The sequence below is a fragment of the Gavialis gangeticus genome, unplaced genomic scaffold, assembly GCF_001723915.1.
Source record: "Gavialis gangeticus isolate Ggan-Ray unplaced genomic scaffold, GavGan_comp1, whole genome shotgun sequence".
NCBI classification, from domain to species: domain Eukaryota; kingdom Metazoa; phylum Chordata; order Crocodylia; family Gavialidae; genus Gavialis; species Gavialis gangeticus.
The window spans coordinates 36,820,988-36,842,617 of NW_017729027.1; the positions used below are offsets into that span (position 1 = coordinate 36,820,988).

At 43.6% G+C, this 21,630-nt stretch overlaps 1 protein-coding gene across 1 annotated transcript in view; it reads right to left on the reverse strand.

Moving 5' to 3' along the window:
* Positions 1-21,630, reverse strand: part of LRRC1 (leucine rich repeat containing 1) — a 144,647-nt gene that overhangs the window by 108,929 nt on the left and 14,088 nt on the right. Inside the window, exon 2 of the mRNA XM_019520563.1 lies at positions 9,296-9,413. Coding sequence (XP_019376108.1) covers positions 9,296-9,413 — 118 coding nt within the window. The remainder of the gene's footprint in view (positions 1-9,295; positions 9,414-21,630) is intronic.

The following is a 21,630-nucleotide window of genomic DNA, read 5'->3' on the forward strand; positions in this document are numbered from 1 at the left end:
TAAAAGTGGGGCTGCATCCCTTAGTCATGGAGCTGTGAAGCTAAAACTTCTGGTTTAACTGTCTCAATCTGGTCTCTGATGTATTGTCCAGGGTTTCCCCATTAGGATTGTGACTGTGAATGAACTGGCAGCCTTTAGAAGCAGTAATTGATCTTCTTTCTGTTATCACTATTGAAACACTGTGCGCCAAGCTGAATGAGACTTAACAAGGTCTGCTCAAATGCAGATTTCCTTAAGAAATAAATGTGTTGCTTTTGCCAGACAAGTTACTGTACCACAGCAAACCAGCTGCTGTACTGCAGCATACTGTCCTTGCTGTTCAGGGACTCAATGGCTAGGTACAGAGGTTCAAAAAACCTGAGGCAGATTCACACTAACTTTTTCAGCTTTTTCTAAGTGACCTAATTAGTTTGTGAGCAAACAAAACTCACGTTCACCCTTGGGGGAGCGGGGCACAGAGACAGCCTGAGCTGGCCGAGGACAGCGGGCTACCAGAGACTTCCAACATCCCCGCCTGCCCCTGGTTCCTAGCCCTGAGGACACCTGCAGCCAGGAGCCACACAGTTGTCAGGGGGTCAAGCAGAGGGAGAGGAGCTAAGTCCCCTGCTGTGCAGCTCTCCCCTGATGTGCTGGCTACAGCCTCGGTCCATGTGGCAGGGGTCTCCATTTGCCTGCCCACCCTGCCGAGTGGGCAGGAGACAGAGGCTTTTCTGGCTCCTGTCTGTGACAGCAGATGAGTACCAGTCAAGGCTAGCATGCCACCCTGGAAAGACTGCCTGAGATCCGGGAGGACAGGAAACAAAGTTCAACATACAGAAAAACCCGGCTTAACGCTGTTTCGCTTAGCACTATTTCTCTATAACACTGATTTTAAATTGATACCTGATTTCACTTAGTGCTCAGTGAGTTTCATTATAAACGCACACAGTCGCCATCTTGGATCATTAAAAACACTTGCGGTCGCCATCTTGGCTCATCAAATACGTTTGATTTCACTTAACGCTCTTTTTTTTAGGAACCAATTAAGAGCACTAAGTGCGGGTTGCCTGTACTGCTCTAACCTAAACCAACTAAAATCTAGTACTACATCCTCCAGATTCATCTTAGACTGGGTTCTGCCATTATGAAACCAGTTTTTGTGTGCTGAACTTCTGTTCTGTTACAGGCTTAGACCAGTTTCTGAACATTTATCCCAGTTTATATGCAGTGTCTGTACCTAGCCATTAAGTATGAAACCAAGACAGACAACAGGAGAGGTTGTGTTGAGCCAGGCTGTTGTCCACGAGGGGAACTTAAGAGGCTAGCCTCATGTTGTTTCTAGATAAAGTAGTCTACATACAGTCTTCACAGCCGTGGCCACACAAAAGTCACGCAAGTCTCTAGAAAAGGCATGTCCAGAATTCAGGGACCTGGGTTTGCATTTCTGATACTCAGCATCCTACTCAACATCAAAGTACACAAAGATTTCCTTATTATACCCAAAGCTTCCTTGTAGAAAGCCAGAATCTGGTAAACATACAGCAACTAACTGACAGGCTGTTTGTAGTTCAACTACTATGAATGTTATTTGAAGATGGGGTGCACGGGTTGTAATTTCTACCAGATAATAGAAGTACAAAACAAAAACAAGTTAAATTCTTAGGCTGTCTACGACATAAAGCATAATCCAGGGCTGTCTAACTTCCAAGCAACTGTGGGCCTCATGGCCTTTGGGCCACCAGTGGAAGCGACATGCCTGCAGGCTACGCCAGGGTGAGCCATGGGTCCTCCAAGCCGCAAGCCATGCAGGCACTCCACCCTGTACACTGCTGATATTCAGACAAACAATCCTTTCCAGCAGGGAATGTGACCAGGTTTGGAACAGTTTTCTGCTAAAGTTGCATCAACCTTGAGTGAGGGTGCAGAGGAAAGTAGCCTCTCTCCAATAACCTACAAAAATGTCCTTCAGTTTGCCCATTCCCCAACATTTCTGTCTTTTCTCTCTTTTCAGGTTACATCCTTGACTCACCCATTCTCCCTTGGCACCACATTACAGCCTTGTCTAGACCAGGAAATTTAACATCTGACTTGTGGCAGCACTGGCAGGAATACCTTCAGTAAAATCTCCTGGTAAATATGGCCTTGAAGTAAGATAACTAACAGCACATGCAAGTTAATTCAGCTACAAATTGAGCTCATGCTGTTCACAGTTAACACAAGTCTCCTGACCAAGAAGAGCTGGAAGAGAAAGAAAGCATTGCAGAAAACAAATAACCTCATGCTCCCACCATGTCAAGCAAACAACTTGCTGAGGTCATCAATCTGAGGCTTTCCCTAGAGAGACTCACAATCCTATATTTAATTATTAGCACAAGACAGTTTGAGACAAACTTAATATATGGTAATTAGTTGTGTTGAGCAGTAAATTTGACTACTAACAAACACATCACCATTCAAATGTTTTCCCCATACACTTGTTAGCGAAAACATCTGTATACTGAAGATATATACAAGTCAAAAGATACTGTCTTATACCAATAACCAAGCTAGCTAGAGGTACTCTCTCAGGTACCAGGAGCAACATAGCCATGTTACTATGGTTCTCCATCTGGTCTAACATTTGCAGATATTCTCAGTAAAAAGTGAATAGGGAAACATTTTTGGGGGAGAAAAAGTAGATTAGTAACTTCTAGAAGGGCACATTATAGAATCATAGAAAATTAGGGTTGGAAGGGAGCACAGGGGGTCATCTACTCCAACCCCCTGCTCAAAGCAGGACCATCCCTAAGTAGATCATCCCAGCCATGCTTTGTTGAACTGGGCCTTAAAAGCTTCCAAGGATGGAGATTCCACCACCTCTCTAGGTAACCTGTTCCAGTGCTTCACCACCCTCCTAGTGAGCAAGTTTTTCCTAATATCCAACCTAAACTTCCCTTGCTGCAACTTGAGATGATTGCTCCTTCTTCTGTCATCACGTAGAATAGTCTCCATCCTTTTTGGAACCACCCTTCAGGTAGTTGAAGGCTGCTATTGCCCCTCAGTTTTCTATTCTGTAGACTAAATAAACCCACTTCCCTCAACTTCTTATAAGTCATGTGCCCCAGTCACCTACCCATTCTCACTGCCCTCTGCTGGACTCTCTCCAACTTGTCCTCTCTGTAGTGAGGGCCCCAAAATTAAACACAGTACTCGAGATGTGGCCTCACCTGTACTGAATACAGGGGAATAATTACTTCCCTCAATCTGCTGGCAATGCTCCTACCAATGCAGCCCAGTATTCTATTAGCCTTCTTTACAACAAGAGCACACTGTTGGCTCATATACAGCTTACTGTCCACTGTAACTCCCAGGTCCTTTCCTACAGAGCTGCTGCTTAGCCAATTGGTCCCAAGCACGTAGCGATGCATGGGACTGTTCTGTCCTAAGTGCAGGACTTTGTACTTGGCCTTGTTGAACCTCATGAGATTCCTTTTGGCCCAATTCTCAAATTTGTCTAGGTCACTCTGAATCCTAGGTCTGCCCTCCAGCAGATCTACTACTCCCGCACGTTAGTGTTGTCCACAAATCTGGTTAGGGTGCAATCCATCCCGTCTTCCAGATTGTTAATGAAGATATTGAACAAAACCAGTCCCAGGACTGAACCCCTAGGGCACTCTACCTGATACCAGTTGCCAGCTAGACCTCAAACCATTGATCACTATTTGTTGAGGCTGACAATACAGACAGCTTTCTATCCACCTTACAGTCCATTCATCCAACTCATGCTTTCTTAGCTTGCTTCAAAGAATGCTATGAGAGACTGCATCAAAAGCCTTGCTAAAGTCCAGGTACATCACATCCACTGCTTTTCCCCTCATTCACAGAGCCAGTCATCTCATCATAGCAGGCAATCAGACTGGTCACGCATGACTTGCCCTTGGTGAATCCATGCAAACTGTTCTTGATCACCTTATTCCCCTCCAAGTGCTTAGAAATGGATTTCTTGAGGACCTGCTCCATGATTTTTCCAAAGACTCAAATGAGGTGGACTGATCTGTAGTTCCCTAGATCTTCCTTCTTCCCTTTCTTAAGAATGGACACTATATTTGCCCTTTTCCAATCAGCCAGGACCTCGCCCGATCACCACGAGTTTTCAAAAATAATGGTCAACAGTTCTGCAGTCACATCGGTCAACTCCTTCAATGCCCTCAGATGCATTGCATCTGGCCCCATGGATTTGTACACATCCAGATTTTCTAAGTAATTATATAACCTGTTCTTTCACCACTGAGGACTGCTCACCTTCTCCCAAAACTGTGCTGCCCAGTGCAGTAGTCTCGGAGCTGACCCTGCCTCATCTCAAACGCTGCTGTACTAATGCAGCTATACAGCTTCTAGTATTGCAACCTAGACTCCTGACTGGCTGTTTATAGACAGAATATGTCTATGTGGTACAATGCAAGTCTAAGTGGCCAAGTCCAATGCAAACTTCCCAGCTCTAATTTGAAACGACCCTCCCTCTCAAACAAAAATCCAATCCTTGGACATATTAAGCCACAGTGATTGGGAAGTGAAGATAAAAAACTTAAATCATGGATGATACAGGCTGCTATGTGGCATGAGATTAAGGGATAATTCTATTTAGAAAATGATCCACAACACTGTTGTGAAAATACAGAGGAGGAAGGGGTCACACTGAAGGTCAACTTGAAAGGGCAGCAAGATAAGTTAGAGTAAGAAGCCTCCCTGGGCATTCCTAGGAAAAGAAATCATATACCAGACCTATGCAGCCAGGCAAGGCCTGCTTTCATTCAAAGCTCACATGCAACAACAAGGAACTTTAGTAGCCTGAAAAGAATCCACAGATAGTAATGGCATAGGTTTCCCAACAGAATAAGCCTTCCCCCTGGCCATCAGCTCATTGCCAGTTCTCTGCACTTCAAACATCCATATGCACAAGAGTTATAAGATTTGTCTAGGAAACGAGTACATTCACATATTCCCTCAGCATGTTTTGAAGTAACTGGTGGAAGAACTACACCTACACAGAGAACTGCAAGGATAGAAAAAAAGTTAGCTGCCACCACCATAGCACTGACCCCCACCTCACACCCAGCATAAATTAAGGTAAATGCTGCTATGACTGGCACGTGGTTAGCAGCTTCTCCAGAAACCTCTGTTCAGGGGGCAGAAGCAATCCTAAAGCATAGGCTCCTCCATAGGAACTGGAATGCCCACCCATTCCACGAATGGCAACATTTGTCAGACAAGTTCTTCCTAGAAATGTGACAACATGGGAGGTTAAGGAAATTAACTAAAGATGTGAACAGGAAGTACATTAAATAAAGCACATTAACCTTCTGTATGAATGCTGGCTTAAGCTAATTTTCCATGTATATATTCCCTACATTTCCAGTCATTTACAAAAGCACATCTGAACTTAAATCTCAAAAACAAAACAAACAAACAAACAAACAAAGAATCAGTGAAAAAACTGTGTGCAATATGTCCTTTACTGGGATTTTTAGTATTAGTCTTCCTAATCAGCAGCCAACATCTATATGAGACACTTTACTGTGCATTAGACTAATCTAATGCATGGTAAAGTATCACCGTCTACACGTACATGGCAATTACTGTGCATTAGTCTAATGTGCTGTTTGCCAGTACCAATAGATATACATATACTGCACATATGGACGCAGACCAGGAGATTGCTGCAGGTCAGCCCAGGCAGCGGGGGCCACACTGCTGCCTGGCAATGCCCCAAGCTCCAAGGAGTGGGGGAAGCTGTCCCTGGCAACTCCCAGCCCCTGGAGCTCAGGTTCAGCTGTAGCCAGTACTCCTGGGAGGAACGCGTGAGGGTCCAAGCCACCAGCTGGGGAGGACGGGCCTGTAACATCCATACTGTACCCATCCTTCCTTCCCCTGGGATCTGTGATTGCAATGGCAGTGGAACCCAGAGATTTCCTATGGTGCACGTCCTGTAGCTGAGGGGGAAGAGCTGGGGCTCAGGGCAGCAGGGACCACACAACAGCCCCAGGGCTGGAAGCTGCCCTCGCACTACTGAGAGGCTGATCCTGTCCCCAGCTGGTCCATCCGGGGCCCTGTTCCCCTGCAGTACCTGGTATAATGGCAGAGCCTGGCCTGGCCTGTCACCAGCTATGCCTGGCTTTGGAGCTCCTACAGAGCAGGGGCCCACACTAGCATGCCTCCAGACTTGCTGTCCCCTGCATGGTTACTACACCAGTGCAGGGATGCATCCAGTGTGCCTGCAGAGCCTTTGGCAAGGGGCAGGCAAAAGCCCCTGCACCCCCATGCCTGCCTGCTCCTTGTTCTCTGCCCAGGAGGACCAACCACAGCTGACCCCAAGCTCCACGTGGCTGGGAGCTTCTCCTGCAACCCACGCTGCCCGGAGCCCAGGTCTGACCCCCCGAGCCTCTTGCCAGCCCAGGGTTACCCAGAGGCCGCGCCAGCATGGGGATGCCCACGGTGCCCCTGCCAGCTCAGAGCTGGCACCTGGGGGAACTTGGATCTTTCCCTGGCTGTTGCAGCAGGGCAGAAACAGCCCTGGACTAGATTGCACCCAACACAGGTACTTGTGTAGACACATTCCCGGGCAAAATTTCATGAGCATGAATTTACTGCACAGTAAATCACACATTTACCACACAGGAAATTCATGCTCATTACACTGCACATGTAGATGTGTCCCAGTTACTACATAATTGGGGAATAAAAGATATCCCAGAGACCTACAAACCCTGGCACTGCAAGTTTAAATTAGGAGATCAGGCACTCAGGTGGCAGACATGAGAGAAGAAAAACAGTTCCAGCTCCTCCAGCAAGTAGTAAAAGCCAGGAGCAAAGGCATAAGGGGAATGGCTACCAAGTCTTCCCACAACATCCTGGAACAAATTTCCACTGTACGCCACGTCTCTAAGGCTAGCAGAGGTGACAAATTCCACTGATGTCAATCCTGACACATAGAAGGCCTAAGAATTAAAAACATAATCTACGTTTTTTGTTGATGTTGCCAATGGCTCTTGGCACACCTTTCTGGTCTGCAGTTAGGTTCTGTGTTCCACATATCTTATAACAACCTATGTCTCATTTTCTCACTTCAGGAAGAAGGAGAAAAGCAGCAACAGGACAATTTTTTTAGGAGGGAGATGGAAGTATTTTGCTCATTCAGTATCTTCACCTCCTCCTTATGCCATGATGGACTCCAAAATGTCCCCACAACATAAGGGGCAATTGTCAGGCAGCACTACTCAGCAGTGTTACCTCAGGTCATAAAGAGCTAATATTTATATTCCATCTCCAAAGGAAGCAGGACAGTCAAAAATAAAAGCAATTAATGCAGTTATCATACAGCTAGGACAAAAACAGAACAATGGTCTCTTATTTCCCGAGTTAAGATGTCAACACTACACTTTCCTATTAATGAAGTATGCCACATTGCAAAAAGCAGTTTTTCCTAAGTTTTCCCAAGTTTAAAAGCAAAACAAATCTGCTCCTCTTGCCAAGTAGTTTAATAACAAAAATTGATTAATAGCTTATTGCTCAGTAGGCAGAACCTTAGATATGTCTGGATTCTCACCTAAAGAAAGTGATGCTTAGTAACAAAGCTAGGAACACAAAAGTCAAGATTTTCCTACTATAATCCAGTAAAAACTAGTGTAAGCTAAGTTGCAAAGCACTTATATGAAACAGGGCTAAACTGAGCTAAGTGAAGCCAATCACATTGGGTAATGAATCATAAGGAAGAGAAAATAATGCAATAAAATGGGTAATTAAGACCCGACCTTGGATACAGGAGAGAAATTGCTTCCTGCAACCTGCTGTAGTCCAAGTCATCACTTTGGAGGTTACTACACAAGGAAACATTTTGTAATCACACACAAACACCCCTACACATGCACAAAAACATTGACACCATCTGTTCCTCTTAAGTTGAAGTCTGCTGCCAACTTTTAAGTCAAGCTGCTTAAGGCTCAGATCCACAGTTCTTCTGTAGTTATTGATTTGAAAAGAGAAATGAATTGAGCCAACACACAATCTCAGAGTTAAAATCCTTGGCAACCCTATGCAACCAAGTCCTGCACATGAAGCCAATTACATCAAAGCCAAGACGCACCATTTGACAATATGTCTTAATTAAATGAAAGCATTAATTCCAGCTCCCAGATATTTCCTGGTCAGCTACTCAGACTTCTTCCTTTGCCTTACAACACTTTGAAAATACTCATGAAGTAAGGTAGGGCAGTGGAAGTCTGCCATTAAGTGTTTAGAGACTTTCATTTCATTAGTGACTGTCCAGAAAAGGGACGCTTGCACCATCACTCGAAAACATCAAAGAGAGGTATTGAGGACAAGCGCTGAGTGTTTCTACAAGTGAAACTGGTGTTTCAATGCTTTCATTTACAAGTTAACACAATTTCTCTAGGTCTCCTGAATTTATTGTCTTCCTCCTTATACAGAGTTTCACTCTTTATTCATTTCTCTGCTCCATGAAAGGAACATCCTGAAGCAACACTCTGAATGTAAAGGGACAGACATGACTGCCTCTACAGCCAGCTGACTTCTGCTCTTTTGGTAAAACTGGAAATGCATCAGCACTGCACACCTGCCATGGTTTTAATGTGCTAAACCTTCTAATTTCTCAGTCTTTAAGGGCAACAAGAAACCATGATCCACCAATGAACACTAATTTGCTAGGCTTAAACTAGTAATGAACATCAGAGTTCAGCTGGCTATAAAATGCTGACAAGGGACATGCCAAGTTTACTGTCACTGCTGGGGCAGCAGCTTAAACAAGAACTGAAAAAACCTACTATGGCTCCCTACTGCTACTTGCAGAGAGGAACAAATAGAATAATTCCTCCTCTTGCTACAGAGCACAGGGAAAGGTCAGGGGACAGGAGGAAAAAGAAGAATAGACTATGGCTCCCAGCACAATGGACCAGAATGGACCTTTTTCCTTCACGTATCCATTTCTGTTGTCTAAACACATATAAACAGCTTCACCACATGCATGCACACTATGACAAAGGACACTTTCAAAATATGTTTTCAACCAGTAACAACCTTTCAAAAGGGAGAAGCTAGAGCAAAACAGTATTTTATCACTAAAACATAACTTTAGTGCTAGGTCCTCAATACACGTAGAAGCATATGCCACACTTCAGACATCAGCATTCTCCAAATGCTACCCAGCAGCACGTTCAGCAGGACTTAAAGGCTTCAGACCAAAAATCCCAGTAATCTACAGCATTCGAATAACATTTTATCACATACAGTGCAGAGCTGAACAAAAGCAAACACTCTAGCTTACCATTTCGAGACAAATCAAGTTCCACCAGCTGCATGAAGTTTGCTATTTCTGGAGGGAGCCGCTGAATTTCATTATCACTAAGTCCAAGTTTCCGTAGTTTTACAAGTTGGAAAAAAGGCTGAAAGAAAGAAAATCCCCCATTAAACATACTGCATTCTCACCATGATTAGTTTCACATACAGCAGGGTTCTTGGAGGGGCAGCAGCAGCACTGGTCAATGTAGAGCACTAAATCTGCAGACCTGCCTCAAATGTACTTGGCAAAAGCAAGTACTGAAGTGACTTCTTGAGGAGCAGGCAGTGGGAGGGCAAGAGGTGGGGGAGCTGTGCCTGCACCCCACTGGCACCTACCCTCCCCGGTGCCCAGCCCCCTGACCTGGCCCTCCCTGCTGCCTCTGGCCACTTGTCTTCCCCCTCTACCTCCCCACCATTGCTTATCCGCTGGCTCCAACTCTGCCGTGGCCTGGGGCACAGAGCAAAAGCTTGCCCCAGCCCAGCCAGGTAGTAGCTATTGCAGCAGGGAGACAGGCAATACAGGGGTAGTACACACTTAGGGTTTACTTGCAGAAACCACAGACATTCAAGTCAGCAGGGTCAGGTGGAACGCATCCTAGGATACTGAAGGAATTGGCTGAGGTAATTTCAAAGCCATTTGAGAACCTCATGGAGCCAGGTGAGGTCCTGGATGATTGGAAAACGGCAACTAATGCCCACCTTTAGGAAAGAGGAAAAGAAGGATGTGGGAAACTACAGACCAGTCAGCTTGACCTCTATACCTGGAAAGATCATGGAGCAAGTCCTCAAGCAATTTATTGTGAACTACCTAGAGGATAACAAAGTGATCACAAGCAGCCAGTATGGATTCACCAAGAGCAAGTCATACCTGACCAACCTGATTTTTTTTTATGATAAGGTGAGAAGCTCTGTGGATTTGGGGAGGGGGAAGAGAGGAGAGGGAGGATGCTGGATTACTGTGCTCTACCAGTAGTCATCAATGGCTCAATGTCTAGTTGGCAAGAGGTCATGGGTCTGGTACTGTTCAGCATCCTCATTAATGAGTTAAATGACAGGACTAAGCAAACACTTAGCAAATACGCAGATAATGCCAAGTTAGCTGGAAGGCAGGACTTGGATCCAGAATGACCTGAACAGACTGGAAAAATGGTCCACAATCAACCAAACCAAATGGGATTCAGCAAGGAAAAATGCGAAGGCCTGCACTTGGGGCAGAATAACTGCATGTACAAATACAGACTGGGGAATGAATAAATGGCTAGGCTGCTGTACTCCAAAGAAGGACCTGGAGGTTACAGGTCCTTGACCATAAGCTGAATGTGAGCCAACAATATGCTCTTGTGGCAAAAAAAAAAAGCCAACAGCATCCTAGGTTGAATTGATAAGAGTGTCACCTGCAAATTGAGGGAAGTGCTTCTTCCACTATCATCACTGTCGAGGCCTTACCTGGTGTATGGCTCAGTCAGATTAAAGTAAGCAGAGAGCAGTGGCTCTGGGATAAGCAGCTCAAGTGTAAGACAGCCTTGACGAGGCCTTTCTCCGTGCTAATGACTTAGGGGGGGCTGACTGCTGCTTAAGAGTGTTTGCCTAGTGCCTGGTGTGTTTGGGTTTTTTATCTCCCCCACCTGTGGTATGTAACTGCTTCCCTCTCTCTTTGTTCTTTTCTTTCCCCTGCTGGAGTGACTGGGTGAGACAGGGCTTGTTTTGGGTGGGGCTGGTTTAGGTAACTGAGGGATGAAGCTGGGATAGGCAGCCTTATAAAAAGGCAGCCCCTAGCAACCATAGGACCAAGGAACAGAGGGAAGCAAACAGAGAGAGAGTTCACCCAGAAGGGAACAGGACACTGTGCTTATGTGTCTGTGTGTGGGTAGGAGCGTGGGTAAGTACCCACCTGCACCTGGTGCAAGTGTTTGGCATGCAAATTCTTGTGGTGTCTTCCCTGCCTCCACTTCTTTTATTCTTACAGGATGTGTGCACACCAGAGAGCAAAGGAGGGACACTGACCAGATCACAAGTGACTATGAGGCTCCTGGCTCATAAAGGGAGGATTAAGTTGCTTGGAGCACAAGTGGTGTTCTCATCAACCCTTCCCATGAAAGGCAAAATGGTCTCTGCCTGGACCTCTATCTTGGAAGTAAACGCATGGCTAAGGCAGTGGTGTCAACATGAAGGCTTTGGCTTCTTTGACAATGGGTGGATGTTCTTAGGAGGAGGGCTACTATTTGGTGGGAGCCATCAAATGAGGATGAGGGAGAGCATATTTTGGCATCATCTGACCAATCTAGTAAGGAGGGTTTTAAATTTAGGTTTCACAGGGGATCAAAACCCTCCAGCAAGAGTATGGGGAAAGGACTGAAAGAAGTAACTCAACTCTGGGAAAGGGCCAGAGAGCTACAGGACTGCAATAAGTGTAAGAAAAAGGAAGTGAGGAGGTCAAAATGCAAAATACATCCTGTGCATGTACACAAATGTGAGAAGTATGGGGCATAAACAAGATGAGTTGGAAGCTGCACCCTCTAAAAAGAACTATGATCTGACTGGCATCACTGAAACCTGGTGGGACAGCTCTTATAACTGAAATACGAACACTGAAGTTTACACACTGTTTCAGAAGGACAGTTGGGAGAAAAGCTGGTGGTGTTGCCTTGTATATCAAAAACACAAACACTTATTCCTGCTTCACAGGAAGATGACAGCAAAGCAGAATGCATTTGGGTGAAGATGAAAAGTGAAAGATGCAGCACTGATATAATGGTAATGATTTATTATAGGCCACCTAATCAGGAGAAGGAGGTGGATCAGGCAGTAGTCTAGCAGGTGACAAATCTATTCAAAAGCTATGGGATAGTACTGATGGGAGACTTCCATTTTCTAGACACCTTCTATAAAAGCAATGCAGCCAAACATCAAATTTCAAGCTAGTTCCTAACTTGTGCAGAGGACAACTTTCTCTTCCAGAAATAAAAACTAGAGAATCATCTATGTTGGACAGTCCTGACAACAGGTAAGAACTGATGGAGGATGTGAAGGTGATGGGCAATTTTGGAAGGAAGTGATCACAATATGCTAATATTCCAGATCCTGAGACGGAGAAAGCATGAGCTCAGCAAAACTAGGGCATTAGATTTAAAAAAAGTGCATTTCATCCAACTGAAGGAGCCAATGACCATGATGTCATGGGAGGACAGATAGAGTATAGGTGCCCAACTCCCCCTGGGCACCTATATCCCTCAAAGGGGCACAGTATTGGAAGCCCAATAAGAAATTGTCCTAACACAATGGAAGTACAAGAAGAATGGCAAGACAAGAGAACAACATAGCTGCACAAAGAACTTCTAAAATGCATCAAACACAGAAGGAAAGCTCACAACCAATGGAAGAATGGGTAGGTCACCAAGGACGTGTACCAGGAAACCAAAAAGGACCTGCAGGGACATGATCAGGAAAGTAAAGATAAATAAATGAGCTGCACCTGGCAAAAGAAGGTTAAGGACAACAAGAGATTCTATAAGTAAGTTGGCCAGAAAAGAAGGACCAATGAAGCTGTGGGTCCTATGTTACCAAGCCAGGGAGAACTAACTGAAGATGCAAAGAAGGCAGAACTACTCAACAACTACTTTGTAGTAGTCATCACAAAAAAATTAAGCTGCCAGGCACCTAATAAGAATTATGTGGATAAGAAGAAGGGCAAAATGAGGGAAGAGATACCAAGAGACAGTCAGAGAGCTTTTGTTGGGTTTGAATAAATTAAAATCAGTAGGGCCGAATGAGTTTCATCACAGGGTCCTGAAGGAACTGGCAGAGGATATCTCAGAGCCCTTGGCAAAGAGCTTCAGGAAGTCATGGGAGATGGGCCAGGTACCAGAGCACTGAAAAGGGGCTAATGTAGTGCCCCTCTTTTTTTAAATCAGCAAGAAGGAAGTCCCAGGGAACTACAGAGTAGTTACTAGAGCAAATCTTAAGGAAGGCCATTGGCAAGTATCTGAAGGAGGAAAGGCTGATCACAAGCAGCCAGCATGGAATAGGAAGAACAAATTGTATCAAACAAACCTAATCTCCTTTTTTGACAAAGTAACTACTTGGGTGGATGAAGAAAATGCTGAGGATATAGTATATCACTATATCTGGACTCCAGCAAGGCTTTTGACAAGGTTGTGCTTTTGTACAACCTTCTCATAAACAAACTGGAGAAATGTGGGCTGGATAAAACTACTAAAAGGTAGATGGATTACAGGTTCAATAGCCATAAGCAAAAGGTAATTATTAACAGGTCCATGTCATAATGGCAGGAGGTTCTGAGTGGAGTCCCATGGGGTTGCCTGAGGCTGCTCAACACATTTAGTAACTCTTTCAATGCTGGCATAGAAAGCTTCTTGAGCAAGTTTGTGGATGACACACAACTGGGAAGGATTGTAATGCAAGTGCAACTCAGAAGGATCTCTACAGATTGGAAAGTCAGGCTAGAGCTAACAAGATGAAGTTTGATGCAGACAAATGCAAGGTGCTACACCCTGGGAGGAATAACGAAAAACATGAATATAAAATGGAGGACACCTGGCTGGATGGCAGCTTTTATAGAAAAGGACTTGGGAGTACTGGTAGACAACAAACTCAATGAGTCTTCAGTGTGCGGCAGCCACACAAGGTAAATGCAGTTTTGGGCTGCATCTATAGAAGTATTAAGGGAGGTGATAGTGCCTCTACTCAACACTGATTTAGGCCTTGTCTGGAGTACTGCATGCAGTTCTTGGGTCCACATTTTAAAAAGGACATGAAGAAGTTAGAGAGGGTCCAGAGGTGGGCAATAAAGATGATCAAGGGCTTGGAAGGCAAGTCATGTGAGGAAAGGCTAAGCAGTTTCAGCTTGCTAAAGAAATGAATAAGAGGGGACATGATAGCAGTCTTCAATACCTGAAAGGCTGCCATAAGGAAGAAGGAAAGCACCTTTTTTTCTCATGCTGCAGAGAGGATGCAGACCAATGACTTGAAGTTGCAGCAAAGCAAATTTAGATCAGATATCCAGAAAAACTTCTTCACTGAGAGAATAGGCAGGGGAACAGACTGCCTAGGGAAGTTGTGGGTTGTCCATCACTGGAGGTGTTCAAAATGGGTTGGACAGCTGCTGGCTTGGGATGTAGCTATCCCGATCATGGGTATTTCCCATGCTTCTGGCTTTTGTGGTTGCATGCATCCCCAGCTCTCTTCTGCTATAAATGCCAGGGTGTTCTTAAGCCTCCCCAGAGGCACTGGGTGTTGGCTACAGCTAAGGATGGGGACTTCAACTGGGGTATGCCAATTCTCCTGCTAGGAACAATGTCAGAGGTTCCTGGCTAGAGAGTCTTGCCTCTCCACTCAGGGTCACACCAAGCACCATATCTGGGGTCAAGAAGAAATTTTACCCCATGGTCAGACTGGTAGGGACTGTGGGGGTTTCTGGCAGGGGGGCTGGCCTTCTACCTGGGACCTCTTGAGCATTTATTGACAATATTTTATAGGATGAGGACATTGCCTGTCACGGTTCACCCATTTTACCTGTAGCAGGTTAGGGTGTTTGGTCTATGTTGTATTAGGGTTAAGGGTAGTCTTATTCAGAGATTTGATTATGGTTTGTATGAGATGGTTTGGCTAGGGATGCACCTGCCTCAGGCAAGGAGCTGGACTAGATGACCTTTTCAGCACTATGACTCTGAGTGTGTCTATTTTGGGCCCTATGCTTCAAGAAGGATGTGGATCGTTTGGAGAGATCCTAGCACAGAGGGACAAAAATGGTTAGAAGCCTGGGAAATGAGGCTTATGAGGAAAAGCTGAAAGAACTAGTTTATTTAGTCTGGAGAGGAGAAGACTAGTGAGGAAGTCTTCAAATACCTGAAGAGTGATTACAGAGAGGATAGAGATGGACTTTTCTTTGTGGCTGCAGAAGACAGGATTAAGAGCAACAGCCTCAAGCTGCAACCAAGAAAATGTAGGTTGAAGATTAGGAGGAACTCTGACTGAGGGTAGTTAAGCACTGGAACAGGATCCCTAGAGAAGCTGTGAAATCTCTATCCTTGGAAATTTTCAAGATCAGCTTGGACAGACACTTGGCTGGGCTGCTTTAGTCAGGGACAATCCTGCCTTGAGCAGGGAACTAGATTATATGACCTTGTGAAGTCCCTTCCAGCCCTAACTTCATATGATCCTTTTAACAAAAAACCCCCCAACCCTTTCTAGTTATATCCTAATGGTTGCAGTGAAGAGCTTGAAAATGTGGGCCAAATATAAATTGTTCCTTTTAGCCCATGGATTTTGTGGGAAGAGCCTGCCACAAAATCAAGGACTACTTGGGCCACAGTGGGCATGGCCCGTAGCTGGAGGGGGGGGAATGCTCAGGGTGTAGAGAGATAAGGCTTTGCTGGCATAACCCCGCTTGTTCTGCCGCCACAAGGTCTGAATCCAACCAGGAACAAGACCCCATCCAAACCCAGAGCCCAGGGTGAGTTTGGCACCCCTGACTTAAAGGACCAGGAGCTAACTAAAATGCAACTACAGCCTGACTTCTACATTTGTGTCCTGATTTTTGAGCTCTTCAAGCTACCAATATGGTTTCATCACATATAGAACTCAAGTCTAGTCAATCTCTGGACAGCCATGAAATACCCAGAACATACTCTCTAAATACAACTATGCAACAATAAAAGACAATGTAGTGATAGAGCTAAGAGCTCCAAGTTCCACAGAGTTTTGTTTGTTTGTTTGTTTTTGTTTCTTTGTTTTTTTGTTTTTTTTTTAAATCAAGACTTTACTAGACCACAACTTAGAACTTAATGTGCACAGGCCCTAATCCTGAAAACATATGAAATCAAGCATATACAAGAGAGTTTGCAGAAAGAACCCAAAAAGAATAATATGCTCTTCCATAAAACTTACAGGAAAATTTAGACACTTCAGACAAGTGGAGAGCTAATCCAAAGCCTCAACTTATCCAGTCAAGCAGACCCCTGAGGGTTAAGTATCCACTTAAATTCTTACCTCGCAGCTTTATGTATGTAAAAGTACATGCTCATTCTAGAAGGCCTTCACTTAAGATTCCAGTTTCAGTAGACAGTGAAGAGGCCCACTGCAGATCATATCCTCTTATCCCTGGTGTCAATGTTTTACCTATCCAGGCTTTTCATTTACCATATTTTCTCACATATAACTTGCACCTTTTCCTGCCAAAACCAGCTGAGGAAAATTGGGATGTATATTATACGCAAGGAAGAGAGCACCCCCCAGGTAGAAAAGTTGGGGAGGATGGGATGCAGGGCAAAACTGTCACAGTTCTGGGACCTATGGTAAATAACACTGCCGCTGCTTTTTCCCTCCCACCCATTCCACTGGAAAATTTTTAAACTAGTGTGAAGCTCCCTTCCCCAACTGGGCACCAGATTAGGATGACATGCAGGGTTGGCCCATGGTTGAACCCTGTGCACAGAGTTCAAGCCAGCACATGGTCCCAGACCTACCATGTAGCTCCAGTGCCAGTGTGACAGATCAGGCCCCCAGCCCCAGAGACTCCAGATTCCTAGGTAAGATTTGTTTTCCTTCTTAGAACCTACCAAACAGAGTACATGTTATATTTGAAGGTTCATGCAAGAATGTTAATTGGGGGAGTATTTCCAACAGAAAGTTGTGACTGTGTAAGACTGGCAGACTGTATAAGACCCATGATTCTGAGCAACTGCCCTAAGGGATTCAGTGCATAGGACACTCAGTCCTGAGTAATCGGTATTAATTAACCGACAAGAGTTGCAGCATCTACTCTACTAACTGAATTGTGGCAGAGTCTAAAAGAAAGGACTACACTGTGTAGTTGACTATGCTTCATTAGCATAGTTGTATGATTCACAATAAAAAGAAAGACATGCACGCTAAGCATGCAAAGTATGCAGTTCATACATGTGCAACTTTGACAATATTTTCTAAAATAGCTGCAGACACATTCAAGAGTCATTTGTTGATCAGAAGCCATAGTCTGAATATTGCTGGCTTAGGCCTTTTTTGTGAGAACAATTCAGTCTGGAATCCCCAACTATTTATGCAGTGCTGATGGACATAAAGGAAGACATCAATTTATGAGGCAGTGACAGCATGATGTTTTTCCCTCAGAGGCATACAATTAACAGTATACATAGATGAGTACAGAGACACCAGCCTCCCATGCAGTAAAGTACATGAGTTCTGAAATCCATTGATGATTGCAGTGTCAAGTATATCATCATGAAACAAGACACTTACCATCTGGACAGTTCACTGCAAAGGAGCACAATCACTAGAGTTTGCCCTTCATCTCTCCCTACAAACTCCATTATGAATGTCTGCACTACAACATCTGTCAGTGCATTAAATGAGTTATGGACAAAAAAAATCTGTTAAACCCATTTAGATTACAAAGATGAGCACTAAAAGGTTAGGAAGTGCTAGATTTACGATTGGCTGTACAGCCTCTGTTCTGTCCCTTTATGCATCCTTCCACTGCAATGATGGAAAAGATTTATGTAGTTTGGATGTATCACAATGCAGCTACACAGTGGGTCAAATTTAATACTGCAGAGGCAGTTTTAAATCTTCATTCGCTTGATTTTTGCAGCTTCAATGTCATTCTTTCAGTGTTGAATTCTACTTACAATTTCCTAGGATTTTTAAAGGAAAAAAACCCAAATAAAATCAGATTCTATTATGTGCAATTCATCCTTCAGTTTTTCCTGACAACTCCCATTCAAAGGGAAATGGTATTTTAGCAGGCAAAATAACAAAAATTCTGTAGGGCAGGAGAGAGGCACCCCCTGAGCCACATGGCCTTCCACCAATCAAATATCAAAGGGCTGCTATAAACGATGGAGAGCTGTCTCAGGGAAAAGAGGTAAAAAGAATTCTTTACGATGAGAAATATCAATCCATCTGAATACAGGATTCCACTACCAGCTCCCATCTCATCTAATATCCAACAAATGCATTCTCCAGTCATACACTTTTTTCTAGATTTTTAACATGATAAATTTGGTACCAAGGGCTTACAAAAGCAGAGCTACAAATAAGTGTGTGTACCCCAGCACAGATTGCTAACCTATTGTTGACATTAGCGCACAGAAAATATATGCAGGGGTGGCTCAAAGGAGCTATTTTGTTACATGATTCAGGTTTTCCAAGTTTCTAGCTGCTGAAATGCAATAAGATGGGTATAAATATGGATTCTCTTCTATCAATCTTACACATAAGCAACAGCTGTAGTTGCCACGGAGATTTACACAAAGGCAAATTAGAAGTCGTGGCATGCACACAACTGAGAAGGAAAGGGAAAAGTGGCCCTCACAAAGGTATTAATATGTAGTCCACAGCAGGTAAGTTTGAGATTCCCTGTTCTCACTCTCATAAAAATGCAGTTTATTAAAGACATACGCAGCCTCTGTTCGTAACACACAATCCAAACACTGTATAAAAATGTATGTGGGCAAGTAGGAACAAAGAAGCTGGAACAAACAACAGGACATAACACCAGGTTACTGTTCCCAAAACAAGCCAAATTTTACAGTTAAATTTCTATTTTGCATACCAATTTTAAAAGACTGTAGCTCCATGAAATGATATTTCCACCCTCACATTGAGGGTGGTTTTAACAGAAAAAGAAATCACTCCTACAGATGTCCACTTTTAGTGATTCCTACTCAATTAAGTGATACCTATTTCAGTTTAGCAAATCTATCCTGTCAATGCTCACAGAAACTCTGAAGCAGTCAGCAAGCAGCCCTTACTTTGTTTCAGTTGTCAAAAAACTAATATTCCTTAGTTTAAAAAAAATGTACCTAAATCAGTTACACTCACTTGAGGACAGCATGTCAGTTCAAATCTTAAACTACAGGGAATTTCATGGACCAGGTTCAATGTTAAGGCCCTGTTTATGCTGTATGGCTGTGCATATAAAATAACGCAGGAAGCCCCTCTGGTGTAAACACCACTCTCCTAGCAGAGAGAATTTTTCTGCAGCCAGAAGTATATTTGATTCTCTCAACAACAGAAGCTTTTTCTACCTGAGCTACATCCACTCTGCAGATAGCTGTATCTCAGCACCATACTTGGGATTGTATGAAAAAGCCCTGACTCAAATTTGCACCGCTTCTATTTAAGCTGCTGCAAGCACACGTACTTGCATGTGTGGACACACCCAAAATGAGTAGAAGCCTGGGAAATGTAACTCATGAGAAAAGGCTGAAAGAACTAGGCTTATTCAGTCTGGAGAAGAGAAGACTGAAGGGAAGATGTGATAACAGCCTTCAAATATCTGAAAGACAATCACAAAGAGGATGGAGTTAGATCAGGGCTGCTCAACCCCCAGGGCCACAGGCCAGATCCAGTCCCCGGAGCTGTGTCATCTAGCCCCTGGGGCTCCCCATGGGTCTGAAAATTTGATGGCAGGGGAGTGAGTTGTGACCCCCCCAGGAAGTATGAGCCAGATTCCAGAGTACCAGGCCAGATAGAGGGAGTACGGGTCCTGAACTGAGCCACAGACCAGCCCCTGACCACTCATTCAGTGCACAAAGCAAAAACTTTTGAGCATCACTAAGCTAGACCAGGGGTGCTCAACCTCTAGCCTGCAGACCAAATGCAGCCTGTGAAACCATGGTATCTGGCCCTCAAACCCCAACATTAATGCTGTTCAGTTCTAGTCAAAGGAATGTCCATTTGTAACTGGCTTTCTCCAGCCCACCAGTTAAAAATGATTCCATACTTTTATCCCTGCAAATGGCAGGCAAAAAAATATTTCTTAATAAAAGACTTCAATCCTCAATGAAGTCACTTCGGACAAACAACACAACTGGTCTCCTTTCATCTGGAAACAAGTTAACAAAAAAGAAAGTCACTATTAAGGACTGATAAAACTAAAACTTCTCTGCTGGGCAAGTGGCCAAACACGTCTTTGATTGCTCTATTTCTGCAATAAAGAGCATTAATATGCTAGAACGCTGCCTGAATATTTTAATACCTGCCTACTCAATGAAAACAAACAGATAAAAGTAAGAGAAAACAGAGAAAGAAACTAAAGGCTAATGGGATATTCTTGAAGCTAGAATATTTCAAGTGTCTTTTTCCAAGGTTGAACCACATACAAAAAGAGCGTATAGTATCATTTGCACTCTACTCGGAACAAATGTGTTACTGTCACAAACAACATCAACCTTCAAGCAACATCACTACTAGTTGAAGGCAGCTGAAAAAAAAAAATCATGAAACTATGAACCCAACTTTGGTCTTTAAAAAAAAAAAAAAAAAAGCAGATCATTTAGAGGCTCAGAAAAGAAAGACCAAAAATAAAAAGCTTGATGAATAATAAGCAAAAGGAGAAGTCTGGGGTAGATTTTTTCTTTTAAATTGAGAGAGTTAGTCTCCTAAATCCACATATAGAGGACTATCTTTGCCATAGAATGTGAGTCACCAAAATGAAAAACACTCAGATTATGAGTAATAATATCTACAGTTTCTATTTCTACTATAATCAGAAGGACACTGAAAAAAGCTATTCTAAACTGAGCCTGATTTATATTCCTTTTTTTTATGCTGCCCTAGAACTAGAGGAGCAACTTGATAGCAGCCACAAATATTCCTCTGGGCAAACATAAGCAGAAGTCAAGTCTAGGTTTGGTAAACAGTCTAACCAGAAAGCCAAAAAGGAAAGCAGTTGTTCCAAGACATCTCACAGACTTCAAGGTGACAGATCCCTTTTAAACAGAATCTGTCATGCAATTTTGATGCTTACTTGTCACTACAGACAGCAGTATAAATATTCTGTATAACATTGTATAAGGATTTTGTACTTGAACAGTGCAATTTATCTGGAATAGTCTAGATTTTTTGCAGTTGTACCCAAGAAAGCCACATCAGCTTGTTAAGGGGGACAGCATGGGAAAGGATTATATCCTTTACCAAACAGTGAAGTGCAACATAATTTTAACACATTGTTGAAAAGATCATATGTGAAAGTTTTACTGTGGGTATGGATGACAAACTAATCTACAAAATGTTCGTAGTCAGAATGGGAGACGAAAATAACTGATGTTTTGTTTCAAGACTGGACACTGCAAGCCTCATAGTCCAAGTCAAGTCACTTGTACTCTAGCAGTCAGTTCAAACGCCCATTTTGACTTAAAGGACGTTTTTTTAAAACGTCAGATAAGTTGTGATTAAAATCAGGTGATTTAAAAAAGAAATCAATTCATTCTGCCCCTAGAAGGCTTTTCAGTCAGTTCTGTAGACCCCCTTGTGAAGACTGGATTACAATGTGAGCCCTCCAGCTATGCACATTTATTT